At 39.4% G+C, this 12038-nt stretch overlaps 2 protein-coding genes across 5 annotated transcripts in view; both read right to left on the bottom strand.

Annotated features, from left to right (window-relative positions):
* myh11a (myosin, heavy chain 11a, smooth muscle) overlaps positions 1–3023 on the bottom strand; it is a 30103-nt gene extending 27080 nt beyond the window's left edge. For all 4 annotated transcript variants that reach the window (XM_010766270.1, XM_010766269.1, XM_010766268.1 and 1 more), the window contains exon 1: positions 2923–3023. The gene's annotated coding sequence lies outside the window, so the exon portion shown is untranslated. The remainder of the gene's footprint in view (positions 1–2922) is intronic.
* Positions 3024–9601: 6578 nt separating this feature from the next.
* On the bottom strand, positions 9602–11835 carry cep20 (centrosomal protein 20). The gene is made up of 4 exons (XM_010766271.1): positions 11752–11835; positions 10887–11084; positions 10460–10544; positions 9602–10113 (listed from the first exon to the last, which is right to left on the bottom strand). The coding sequence occupies exons 1-4, from the start codon at positions 11777–11779 to the stop codon at positions 9984–9986; spliced, it is 441 nt and encodes a 146-aa protein (XP_010764573.1). The 5' UTR covers positions 11780–11835; the 3' UTR covers positions 9602–9983.
* Positions 11836–12038: the final 203 nt, after the last annotated feature.

Below are 12038 nucleotides of genomic sequence, written 5' to 3' on the forward strand. Positions count from 1 at the left end.
GTCTTCCCCCTCCATCTCTCTCTCTCCCCCTGTCTCTCTGCCTGGAGGCTTCAGTCTCGTGCTGTGATGACCATATATGGGCCCCTTCTCTGGAGCACGACTATTTTTCTGCGGACCTAAACAGCAAGGCAAGTGAACTCCCAAACAAAGCCCATATAGGGAATAGTATGTCTCTTGCTGGCCTCGTCGTTTACTTGAAAATGATAACAGCGAGGCAGAGAGCCCAAGGGGGGCCCGGGGCTTGCTTCATATGGGACGCCAGTGGCATTCACTTTGAAATGCTACAGGCAGTGTAAACTATGAACAAGTGTCTGGGACTCAGCCATGTCTGGGAGTAATACCTGCAAAGGTGCAGAAATTTACGTGAACCCAACTCCAGTAAAATATAAGTAAAAAATAAAGCATGGAAGCAATTATTTTAAATGTCACATTTTTTGCACTTTATGTCTTAATGTGCAACAAAACAAAGTTTATCCGGTGAAATCCTACATTTGATCAATATTATGATTGAATTGGATGTTTCTCCCACTACTAAGCAGGAGATTAAGTGTTTCCTGGATTACAGACTATGAGTCACTCCTGTCCACAGGTTGTTACCCCCCTTTCCACCCCTCTGTACACTGACACTGGCATACACTTTAATTGAGTGGGAACTATGTAAAAAAGCCAAGTGCCTCCTGAGAAAGCCTGTACATGTGCCCCAGGGATCAGCCAAACCAAACTAAACTACTGAAACCTATTGAGTGAATATTAACAGACACTTCATATTTGTCAAAAACTGCAGAGCCGGCGGATAAGTCCAGTGAGCTGTGCAAACTTCTGAGGCATCAAGGAAGGGCCCAGCTGATGCTTTGATGATCAGCTATGTCTCCAGATAAAGTAAACACACTTTTCCTGACACTCCCCCCTGCGATAAAGTATGTGCAGACAATCAAGACCCTCCTCCTCGACCCCTTTAACTCTCCTCACCACTGAGGGTTGATATCTTTGTAAAGCTTTTTCATCTCTCTCTCTCTGTCGTGTTAACAGAGCTTAATACTCAGCCAGTGCATATTGAAGACAGCTTTCTGAAGTGGGGTCACAAGATAACAGGGTGATATAGGCTGAGGGGAAATGTAAAAGTGGATAAGAACATCACTAGGCTCTGTTTGTCAGCACTTGGTGGCATTATTTACCATGCTGCTTTAATAACTAATGTGTTCACATTCTTACAATGAATTACTGAAAAAAGTTAAAAACCCTTATTAGCACACAATCTCACTGACCTGCTTAAATCACCGCAAACTATCAACTCATAGCAGTATCACATTACTGTTAAGATCATCAAATCCTCAACTATTATTGTTGGCCACGATTCTCGAAAACATCACACCAAGGCTGAGAAGAGAAGATGTATACAAATCTACGCCGTGTCCAATCAAATTGACTTTATTTTAGAATCTGTTGTAAAAATGATAATAAACAAGTGGAAATGTCACCCAGGAGACCTCTTTCTATTTGTGGGTGAAAGACGTTGACCTGCAGGGCCTGTGAATTATTTCACTCATTTCCTCTCTTGGCTATTTCACAAGCATTCTTCCTGTTATCATCTTCCTAATAACGCATTTGTTTGATGATTAGTATTACAGCATAAACATAATTCAATCATAAAGACTGAAATAGACTGCTGACACTTGGTTTGTCCCATTAGAGAAAACCTCCTCATGTAGGCGTATGTCAGTGACAGTCTATTCAAATTGAAATATGGAAACCAAATAACCCTTAAACACATAACTCCTTTCTCTTTGTTTGATGCATTGATGTTAAAAACAAGTCACAGGTGACAGTACAAGCATTCATTGTCTTGCCATTTTATGACACTTTGAGCATTTGAGCCTGAACCATCATGACCTGGGGAGGAATCCTAGTCTGCTTTCTAGGAAGAAGACATTGTAATGAAGTCAAATTAGGGTAATGCTCATGTTGCTTTTAGCTGATGAACATTTAATATTAGACTGACAAAGGTATGTTTATGTGGATGTCACCAAACAACTCATTAATGTGCATAATGATGTAGAGAGCTCACTAACTTTCTAACTAACTGGCATTAAATGAAATCACACGGTAAGGAAAGGTTTAATAAACTTTCAAAACCACCAGTGATAGGTTTCATTGGGGTTGTGTGAAAACTGTCAGCTCTCATTACAGTGTATGCATTTTCAGCCACAACCGTTTCAGTAGTATGACAGACAGGCGACTTTAAACAACCATATTTGGAAAACAGGAAACTCCATGGTTAGTTGAGTGCATATCTTTTCACAGATACTCAAACCTAACTTCCCCTCCTACTGCAGAGTGGTGCAGCATAATGGACCACCGTTTTTTAACCTAGTTCACCTTCTAATACACTTGTAAATATAGAAATGCAGCTGTTTGAAAGACATGTATTAGTCTCATTGCATAATATAGCCTACTGCAAACATGAGCTCCTGACTAAAGGTCTCACTTTTCTCAACAAGTGACACAAAAGAAGTGAAATAAATTGCTAGGACAACTGTCAAAAATGTAAGCTGGTAAGCTAAAGCTAACATTTTTCAAATAGTAATACCCAGTGGTTGAAGAAGTACACGAATATTATACTTAAGTAAAAGTAATAATTGTAAAAAATGTATTTAAGTACATATTTGAGTAAATGTACTTAGTTACTTCCCACAACTGTTAATAACAGTATTGGAACATTAAGTGACAAGAAAATGAAGTGTTCCAGCAATGTTCAATGTACTAATTTATCATTTTGACACATACAGGAAAAGACCTGGAACGAATGCATCTTTCTTAAACAACGTTAAAGTTAAAAAGGTGTGAGAGGGATGAGGTTTGACAAGTGTGCACTGCAGCATCACTGCTCATTGAACGACACGCGACACAAACGTATATACTTACGTAAGTGAAGAAATGTGTGTTGAGGGGAGCTTTGGGTTTGGAAAGTTAGGGTCTGGAGCGGCCGGCGTCGACGAGGTACTCCAAAAACGAACAGTCCAAATGACCCCCGTCAAATTCAGAGTCGTACCATTTAAACAGCGCACTGTTTTACGAGGGTGGAGCTGCACGAGCTGCACCTCCTCCTCCTCCTCCTCCATCATCTTACAGCAGGCAGCATCCGCTAGCAGAGCAGGAGGCAAGGACATGCGCACTGCAGACATGCATGTGCAGATATGCAGAGGAAGGTATGTTGTGAATGAAGAGAAAACTGCTCATGAAATGAAAATACAAAATGAAAACTCGATATAATTCAAAGGTGTACTTAGTAACTTATCTATTATCACTGCTCTTAGTTGACTTAGCTCTGGCACAAATACTTTACATTTTTCATTGCGGTTTTGTTAAGTAGCCTATTATTAACATTTATTTTTTTCACGTCAGGCTAGCAAACTTCATACTTTAAATCCAATACATTTATCTGCTATAGCTTTAGATAATAATAAACGGAAACAATTACATTACACTGCTACTCACGTGTGAATGCATCAGTAAAAAACATCAAAAATATAACATATCGTAATAATATAAAATAGGACTAGGACTTTTATTTGTAATGTTGGTAAAAATGTATACAGCAGGTGTTACTTATAACACTAACGATGAGGTCCATGTGTGATGACAAAGAGGACTCCAGCCGTCGTTAGTGTTATTATTTACACCTGTGTATTTACTGTGACATGTACTTTAGTAGGCTAATTTTAGTATTTTCTCCTTAGAGATGAGACATTTCTCAAAAAAAGGCAACACTTGTATATGACTGACACACAACAACTAGAACCCAGTGGCTGTGAGATCCACTTCCACACCCTGTATTGTTTATAGATTATGCAATCTGCTCCCACTCCTCATAAGGCAAACTGTCCCCAGCACAGGAATCACCCTTTACTGAAAATGCTCCAGAGATTCCCCCCTGAACATAACTCATATTTTACAAGATGAACGTGTATGCACAACCAACATATAACTTCCATCGTCACGCACTTCGCATTCCACTATCACAAACAGCACCCCCCCCCACACATCCCTCCTGTTGCAGCTTCTTCCCAATGGAACTTCCTATATAAGGACACCAATCTATTTGCTCCAATAAATCAAGCTACTGGTTGGATAGCCCGGGGTCTGTTTTTTGCCAGAGACACACAGCACTGTGCTGGTGTGTGTGTGTGAGAAACCTAATGACACACCAAAGAAGCAGCATGGAGGACCTCAGGGCTCCCTCTCTGGTCAACATCAAGGAGGCGGGATGGCGTTAAGGAAGGAAAAACAAGGGAGGGACAGGGTGAGATACAAGACAGGGGGAGGGATGAAGAGCGAGACAAGGAGGAGGAGGAGAGAGGGAGACAAAGTAGCAGATACACTGAACAGAGAGGGTGCAGTGTGTGCCATATAAGGACAGTGGGGTCTGTGTAACTTAGAAAGTCTAGCGCAGACGAGCACCCCGAGCCCCAGTGACTAAATATGGTCCAGCAGCAACAGCATTGTTCACACAAACAAAGTTGTTTCTATACCTGCAAGTAAGCTTGGTGACATTAGAACGGTTTATGGCTTATCAATATATACTACTCTTAGGCAACAAGGGAATATGCTGTCAGTCTGACAAGACTAGATTTCCCTTGTTGTAGTGTGAAAGATGCAATTTGAGTTTCCTGCAGGGGAGACACTACAGGGGTTAGGGTAACATTTAAAAAAACAGATACATGAAACGTTAGGTAAAATATGTGCTAAAGCATACAATTCATGAACAGAAATCTGAATTGTGAATTAAGCAAGGTTTTATAGTTTTATAGATGTTTTTATTACACAATTAAATCAGAAAATACTTACAACCGTTGTAATAAAACAATGTTCCCCACTGAAATTTCATATAAATCAGGCTATGATATATAAACAAACCCCTCTGTGAAAACTATAGATAGCAATGAAACTGTCAAGTGTGGTGTGTGAAAGTGCTACTTAAATGGATCTTTCTGGCTAGGATGAGAAAATACAAATTCGGATAAACGGCCTCTAAAGATACATAATTTGTCAAATTCCTTACATTTTGCATGACTCTATAAGGAGATATGGTACAACAGATATAACCACCAAACTTCCCCCATTGATTACTGACATTATACATTCATATTTTAAATTGCACATTTTATGAAATGTTTAAATGTGCATATGAGGCTACATTATCTAATGTTAACTTAGTGTAATATTTGGGGAAATCAATGTAGAAATCTAAGGATGCAAAGAGTGTGAATTCTGGATGTTTTCTTTCCACTCAACTAAAAGAAGTTCAGTCAGCAACATCACCCAAAATTTCTTTGACTGAGCGCAAGAGACCAGGAGGAAAAATTGTTTTGAAAATAATATGATACAGTACAGTACAAGTAAGTCTGGGTCTCTGTGTTTCATTCAAGCTTGGCTCTGTTTGTGTGTGGACCAAGCTATTTTGTGTGCGTGCGCGAGCAAGAGAGAGAGAGAGAGCGCACCGGTACCGGAGATCGGTGTTGTTAGCTCCTGGTGCTAGCGAGGGGTCTCAAACGTTTTGGTCACGATTAATGTAAACAATTAACAATTATTTCCGAGGCACACTTTTATATGATCATTATAGTTATACAAAAATAAGAGAATAAATGAAAAACAGGTATGAAATACTGTATGACAGTAAAAAGAATAAAGTTTAAAGGGGAGTGATTTGTAAAATATCCATAAAGAAAAAGTAAATCTGTTTACAGTTCTTTTTCAAATGGGTGTTGAGAGATTGTAGATCCTCTTCATTTTGCTCTCAAAGTGCACCAGATTGATGCTTTTAACTTCAATATTTAAATATTTAAAAACTAAATCTTCCCGGGGGAGCTTGCCCCCGGACCCCCCTATGTTAGGTCCACCCCCGACTTATAAAAATAGCACTTTACCCCTGCTTACACCTATATGCCGTGAGCTGATTATCGAGCCATCATTGGAACTGTTGCGGGTGTACTGTGTATTTGCGTGGGGATTGTTGCAGTAGAACATTCAACTGTAGCGCCCGGTACCTTAATGGGAAACCCTAAATGTTTGAGCACTCTCTATGAAACGTCAAGCTACCCCACAGCACCCCCAAAATAAATCTCTGGCACCACCACTGAGCCTGCAACCCCGTTTTGAAGAAATGTGCAGTGCCAAACAGGCTTGTTGCAGCCACTAATGATAACACACACTTTTTGCCAAATATCAGCATTTTATTTATTTTCATTTTTTTGCACAGATTGCAAAGTGGCAAAGTATTATCATTTATTGTTCTAGCAAAGGGATTGCACAATTGTATTATGTATTTATTGACACAGACTTATGGAGCATTGTTTTATTATCACTGTTCTAGCAAAGGAATGCTCACGTTCATATTGATGTATTTTAATAAATGTTAACTTGGCCCATTACGTGACTATTTGTCTTGGGGGGGCCCGACTTTTTTTTTTCTCCAAAGGGGGGGCCTGACAGAAAAAGTTTGAGAACCACTGCTCTACAGTGACAAAAAGCTCTTTATTTTGCTCATACAGCCTGTACTGCAGTACCTCTTTTCACCCTCTGTCTGAAACCAGAGTCCAGTCTGCTCTGATTGGTTAGCTGGCTGGCTCTGTTGTGATTCGTTAACCGCTTAGAGCTGTCCCGCCCCTTAGCTTATCATGCAAAATAGGCGCTTTCACACCAAGTACTTTGCCGTACTTAGTTCATGAGAACTTAGTTCATCAGAACTCTTTAGTCCTTCCGAGTAAATCGCCAGAACGACATCTCCTCATCACTCCACCGCTCCCACGTTTTATTTTGTGTTGCCATAAATTAGTCTCTCTGCGTTGGTGCGCTGGGCTAATAATGCTGATGCGAGCAATAATGCTGATGCGAGCAAATAAAATGGCGGCTTCACAAAACTTTTTGGGAGTTTTACGGGTCGTGGTTTGCAATCCGCCCAGCCAATCAGAAATGGGAAATGGGACTGAAAAAGGGGTGGAAAGGTTCTCATGAACTAAGTTCTAGTTCCGGATTTTTTTGGTGTGAACGCACATTTTCGGAACTATATCGGAACTATACTGGAAAAAGTACTGCGGTGTGAAAGCGCCTAATGTGTTGAAGCGCTAGCCAATAGAAGCGCAAGTTTTACATTGTGATGTCGTTATGATACAGAGGTAAACAAAGGACTCCAATGAAGGCGTTTCAGGCAGGGGAGGGAACTTTGGGATATTAGCACTTGCAGACCCTTTACATGAACAAAAACCGATAAAACCCACTAAGAAAAACCCCTTAAAACTAAATAGAACCCTTTTACATGCAGTCTTTTTTCTGCATTGCACTTCACCTTATGTCAATGCTTTGCTCTGCACATATATAACAGGATGTGATGTACGTCCATGCGAGGAGAAGTATAAGGGAGGAGAGGAATGTAAAAAAGGAATTTAAGTGGAAGTACAAGGGCACTGTGTGCTGACAAAATCAGTCTCTCTTTAACTTTAGCCAGAACATTCATCCTCCCCTTGTAGTCTGAGACGGAGAATAATGTCTTCGGAGCCATGAATAAAGCTGAGAAGTCCTCAGTGACAAGGAGGAGAGGAGGCGCCGGGAGAGGATGGATTAGTTCACAGTCTGTGATTTAATGATAAGGCTAAGAATGACTTATAATAAATCTAAATAAGAGCCTTTCTCATCTATTATATTAAAACATGATTCCAAGTAAATGTATGTAACAAATTACATTAAGCCCAATGGAACCAGCCACAATATAGTTGATAGTGTATAAATGGTAGAATAAATATAGCACAACATGTAATGTAGTTATATTATATACAGCATGTTTAATGTTCTTCCTCACCTTCATGTCCATAGATGGGCATCTATTGGAAAGAAAATATGTTTATGGATATGTTTGACCCTCGTGGAATGCAATTGCTTTCTAATTTGAGCCCAGGGGAAAACATCAGTCCACTCTGCTACAACTGCTTTAGATACTATTTACACAGCTGTCGCGTTTACACACAGCTCAATTATACAGTGGAGAGAATTGCTACCTATTATAGGGCAAACTGCCAATCCAACAATCATGTGCTATTGTTACAACTTCCTACGCTTATATAGCCACTTTCAAAAGAACAAGCATATCTGGTGCCAATAAACTGGGCGTCTGTAGTGCCTTTAAGGGCAAATAATGTTAGCTCCAAGGAAGAGATGTAAAAAGGAAAATCACAGAAGAGTTCCCAGATGAGGCTCACTGTGACTCGTTTCAGCACTAAGAAGCGATGAATGACTGTGAAAAGTCAAGAATTCCTCTTTTTGCAGAAATTAAACAAGTTATATTTGTCTTACTTACTCGCCCCATCAGAGGAAAAATCTGCAAATCCCACTGCACATTATGACCTCATTCTTTCAATGAGCATATTTGGGAGCTATGATCTCATCTAGAATCATTATTGATGTGCAGATATGGTAGAGACAGCATGAGTCTTAATTTAGTAATGGATTATTCATCAGACTAAGTGTCCAACATCAGTAATCAGGCTGAGAAATAAGTGACTTGGCCTCGAACATTATCAGTTCCAGAAAAGCAGCGCTCCAAGTCGTGTGAGATAAGAACCTTAAGTTCCCTTAAATGGAGAGAGAGGAAGTGAGAAGCAAAGAGTATTGGCTTGTTGTTGCAGTCAGTGTTTGTGTGTCCAGCACGGGGCATAGTTTGTTGGAAGAACTACTTGGCCCTATTTTCATGAAACTTGGTGGAAGGGTGTAGCTTGGGTCAAAGAAGAAACTATTTTATATTGGAATGGGGCCAAATCCAAGGGCAGACACAGATACGGCATTGGCGGAGGTGTACATATTTTTGTTGATGCAGCTTTTATGACTCGCTGTAATCAAAGTGAGGAACCTCTTTTCTCTCCTATACAGTTCATTAAATGTCAGTATTGCCCTCATTGCTATTATAGAAATTGTGAAGACTTGACAGGCCTAATTCTTAAATTGAACCAGCAGGATTGTAGCTACATACAAATATCATAGAGTTTTGTAAGGCCAAGATAAAACATCTTTAAAATCAGGAGGTATTTGACTATTACAGATAAACAAGGGTCAAGTAGCATTCGGGCATGCATGGGTTTGGCTGCTCATAGGAACACAATGAGTGCCAACACGTGAAGACAATCACAGGAAAGTAACTGAATGTGAATTTAGAAACCTTTAACTTCCATGTGCAAGTTTTTTAGCGCCTTGATGAAAACTGCATGAAGCAAATGGTCAGAAGTACCAACTGTACTTGATAATACATGTGTGTATACAAACAACAGAGTTTTACAATGTACAAGAGGATAAAATAATGATTTAGTGAACTGACTTAATGTGGAAAGGACGTTTATTATATATATATATTATATATTAATAAACACGTTATTATTAGAGTACCCTTATTTGATGCATAATTCCACATGCCACAGATATGAACAGACACAACAGATTACCTCTACTAAAACCTGTCTTCAGCTCTCTTTGGCCATGGTGAGGCTGCCCCCATGTGGTAGTTAATAAAATAGTACTTCCACAAATGTGTTTGACTCAAACAAGTGAATATTTTTATTTTTGAACAATTAAAATAAATTATAAAAGTATCAAACATTTGTAAAATAAAAGAGAAAACTTCAAGGAATGTTATCTTAACATTCAGTCCTTAATTATTGAAAAACCATGCAATAAGGAATAATGCAAGCAGACTAATGCATGCTGAAGCTATCAGTATTGCCAGACATTTTTGACCTAAACCAATAAAAGGTCATGTGAGATAATCGGCAACAAACTGCATGAAGCATTACTAAGGATTTGAGCCTTTCTTTGAGCAGCATTCATAGAGTCCATGCTGTAATGCCTGTGGATTACACTCAATGAAAATGGGAGATTATCATTTAATCCTGCCAAAAGACAGTGTTGAAAGGCCTCTCAATGCGGTTTAAAAAACACTTCACCATTTATGCATCAGGTCCAGGTACAGTGTTGCTGGCAGAAGTCCCAGCAGGCAGAGAGGCACCTCGCAGAAACACCTTCCCAACATTATCACCGCTGTTTACAAAGTGGCTCACCAAGCCATAGAGGAGAGGTCTGGAGAGAAACATTTGAAAAAAGTAGACGATGTGTGATGAACATTTCAGGGAAAAAGACCTGATATGAAAGTGACGAAAGCCGGACAAAACCCCTTAAATTGCTCCATGTAAGCAACCCCCTGCTGAGATCATATTTCACAACACAAAATAATTAATATGTTTTTCCAAAACACTTGTTGGGACAAGAAATTATTGAAAATCTCAAGGTGTTTCAAGCTAAAAGGATGAAGACTGTGATGATTTGAAGAGCTTATGTAATTATTATCCCATAACTGACCATACCCCCCAGACTTTAGTAAATATTTGAACTCAGTGTGTTGGGCAACAGATTGTACTGCACTCACACAGACTTGGAGCTTGTATCCTCAGTGACCTTCAGCTCATTGGCCAGGAACTGTCTGTCCAAGGGAACTTCAGGTTGGCATGACTCTGAGAAAAGAAACACTGCTGAGTGAAGGAGTTATAAGAATTTAGAAATATTTAATTGATCCCCTGGGTTGAACTGGGTTTTGTTACAGTGCAGTTTGTCACCATTAAGTCTCAAAACTGAAACTGAAATCTGTCATCTCAGTCGGCTTTCAGAATACAAATGTGTTTTTTGCATAAAAACACTTTCACTTTGAAAATGTGCTATAGTTTTCACTCATTGATCAAGTGATCACTTCAACACAATTTGTAAAGGCTCCCTAGAAGTGATATTTTTGGCACATGAGTGTAGTGTGCCAGAATCATTAAGTGACTATATATAATCAGAGACTATTTTTCACCCACCTGCTGTCAGGACTGAAGCAGTATATCTGTACTTATTGAACTCCAGGTACTCCCGGATGAGCTCGTTGATGAGCAGGTTTTCGTGGGACAACGGCGGGCGAGGCTCCCGCTGGTCGTCCAGGGCGCTGAACACCTCTGCCCGGATGCGAGCCTTCAGCTGGCCCAGCACACCCCGGGACTCCAGCGTTTCCCTCACCGCTAAAATATTCATGTTATTTTGAAGTGATAAGTACATTGTGAGAACTGACCATCAGACAACATGATTGGGAGCTTGCGTTGCGTTAGTATCGTTAGTATGTTCATATAATCCGCATTTGACCAAATGGGCGGGTTTTTTCTAATATATGCCGTACTCCACTCAATAATCTGCCAATATAAGGTTATTTTACTTACTGACAAATATATACACCTCTTCAAAGCTGACTGGATATCATAAAATAAACATTAGATACCACTCTTTAATTCGGAATACATTTGCTAATTCAAACTGTCTTGGTTTAATAAATAAAATACAATTTATTCCTACTCACAGCTTCGACCAAACGTAATCTAATGGCTCGCTGGCTACTGTTAGCAAGCTGGCGAGCATTGTGAAATGAATGAAAACCTATAATTATGTTGAACATAGGTTGTATTTATATATGCCGAATGAAAATGTAGATGTTAGCAGTAGATACAATGCCCTCTTCTTATCTAGTAAAAATGTTGGATTTTTCAATGGAGACACATACATACGAGGACGTTAACTTAGCTAACCGATGTTACTAGCAGTTTGACTAATGTGTTTGCAGTAAAGAACTTGTGGTTTATCAATTTGAGTTGGATTTAAAAGTAGACAAAATCATAAATTATAGTGAACACTTACCACACTTCAGTTCAGTGATGGTCGCCATTGCAACAAGTGTAAACAAACGACTGTCTTCCACTTCTTCTCATGCAATATATCTCTGCCATCTGGCGACGAAGTTGTGTAACTACAACGGACTGTTTAATTAGACCCAAAACATCACATACAATCTGTGCAAACCTTATAACAAACACATTCATATATAAGTGTTATGCATTGTGATATTAAGATGTATGTTTATCTTTAAAGGATGAGCAATCATTCTGTTTCTATTCTTAAGATTATTAGAGCAGAGTCACACTGAA

The sequence above is a fragment of the Notothenia coriiceps genome, unplaced genomic scaffold (assembly GCF_000735185.1).
Source record: "Notothenia coriiceps isolate Sejong01 unplaced genomic scaffold, NC01 NC01_scaffold00003273, whole genome shotgun sequence".
NCBI lineage: Eukaryota > Metazoa > Chordata > Actinopteri > Perciformes > Nototheniidae > Notothenia > Notothenia coriiceps.

Coding starts and splice junctions, on each gene's coding strand:
- cep20 (XM_010766271.1), bottom strand. CDS start 11,779: ATGGCGACCATCACTGAACTGAAGTGTG. Junction 11,085..11,751: donor CATCACTGAACTGAAGTGTG/GTAAGTGTTCAC, acceptor TGAATATTTTAG/CGGTGAGGGAAACGCTGGAG. Junction 10,545..10,886: donor TGCTTCAGTCCTGACAGCAG/GTGGGTGAAAAA, acceptor TTCTTTTCTCAG/AGTCATGCCAACCTGAAGTT.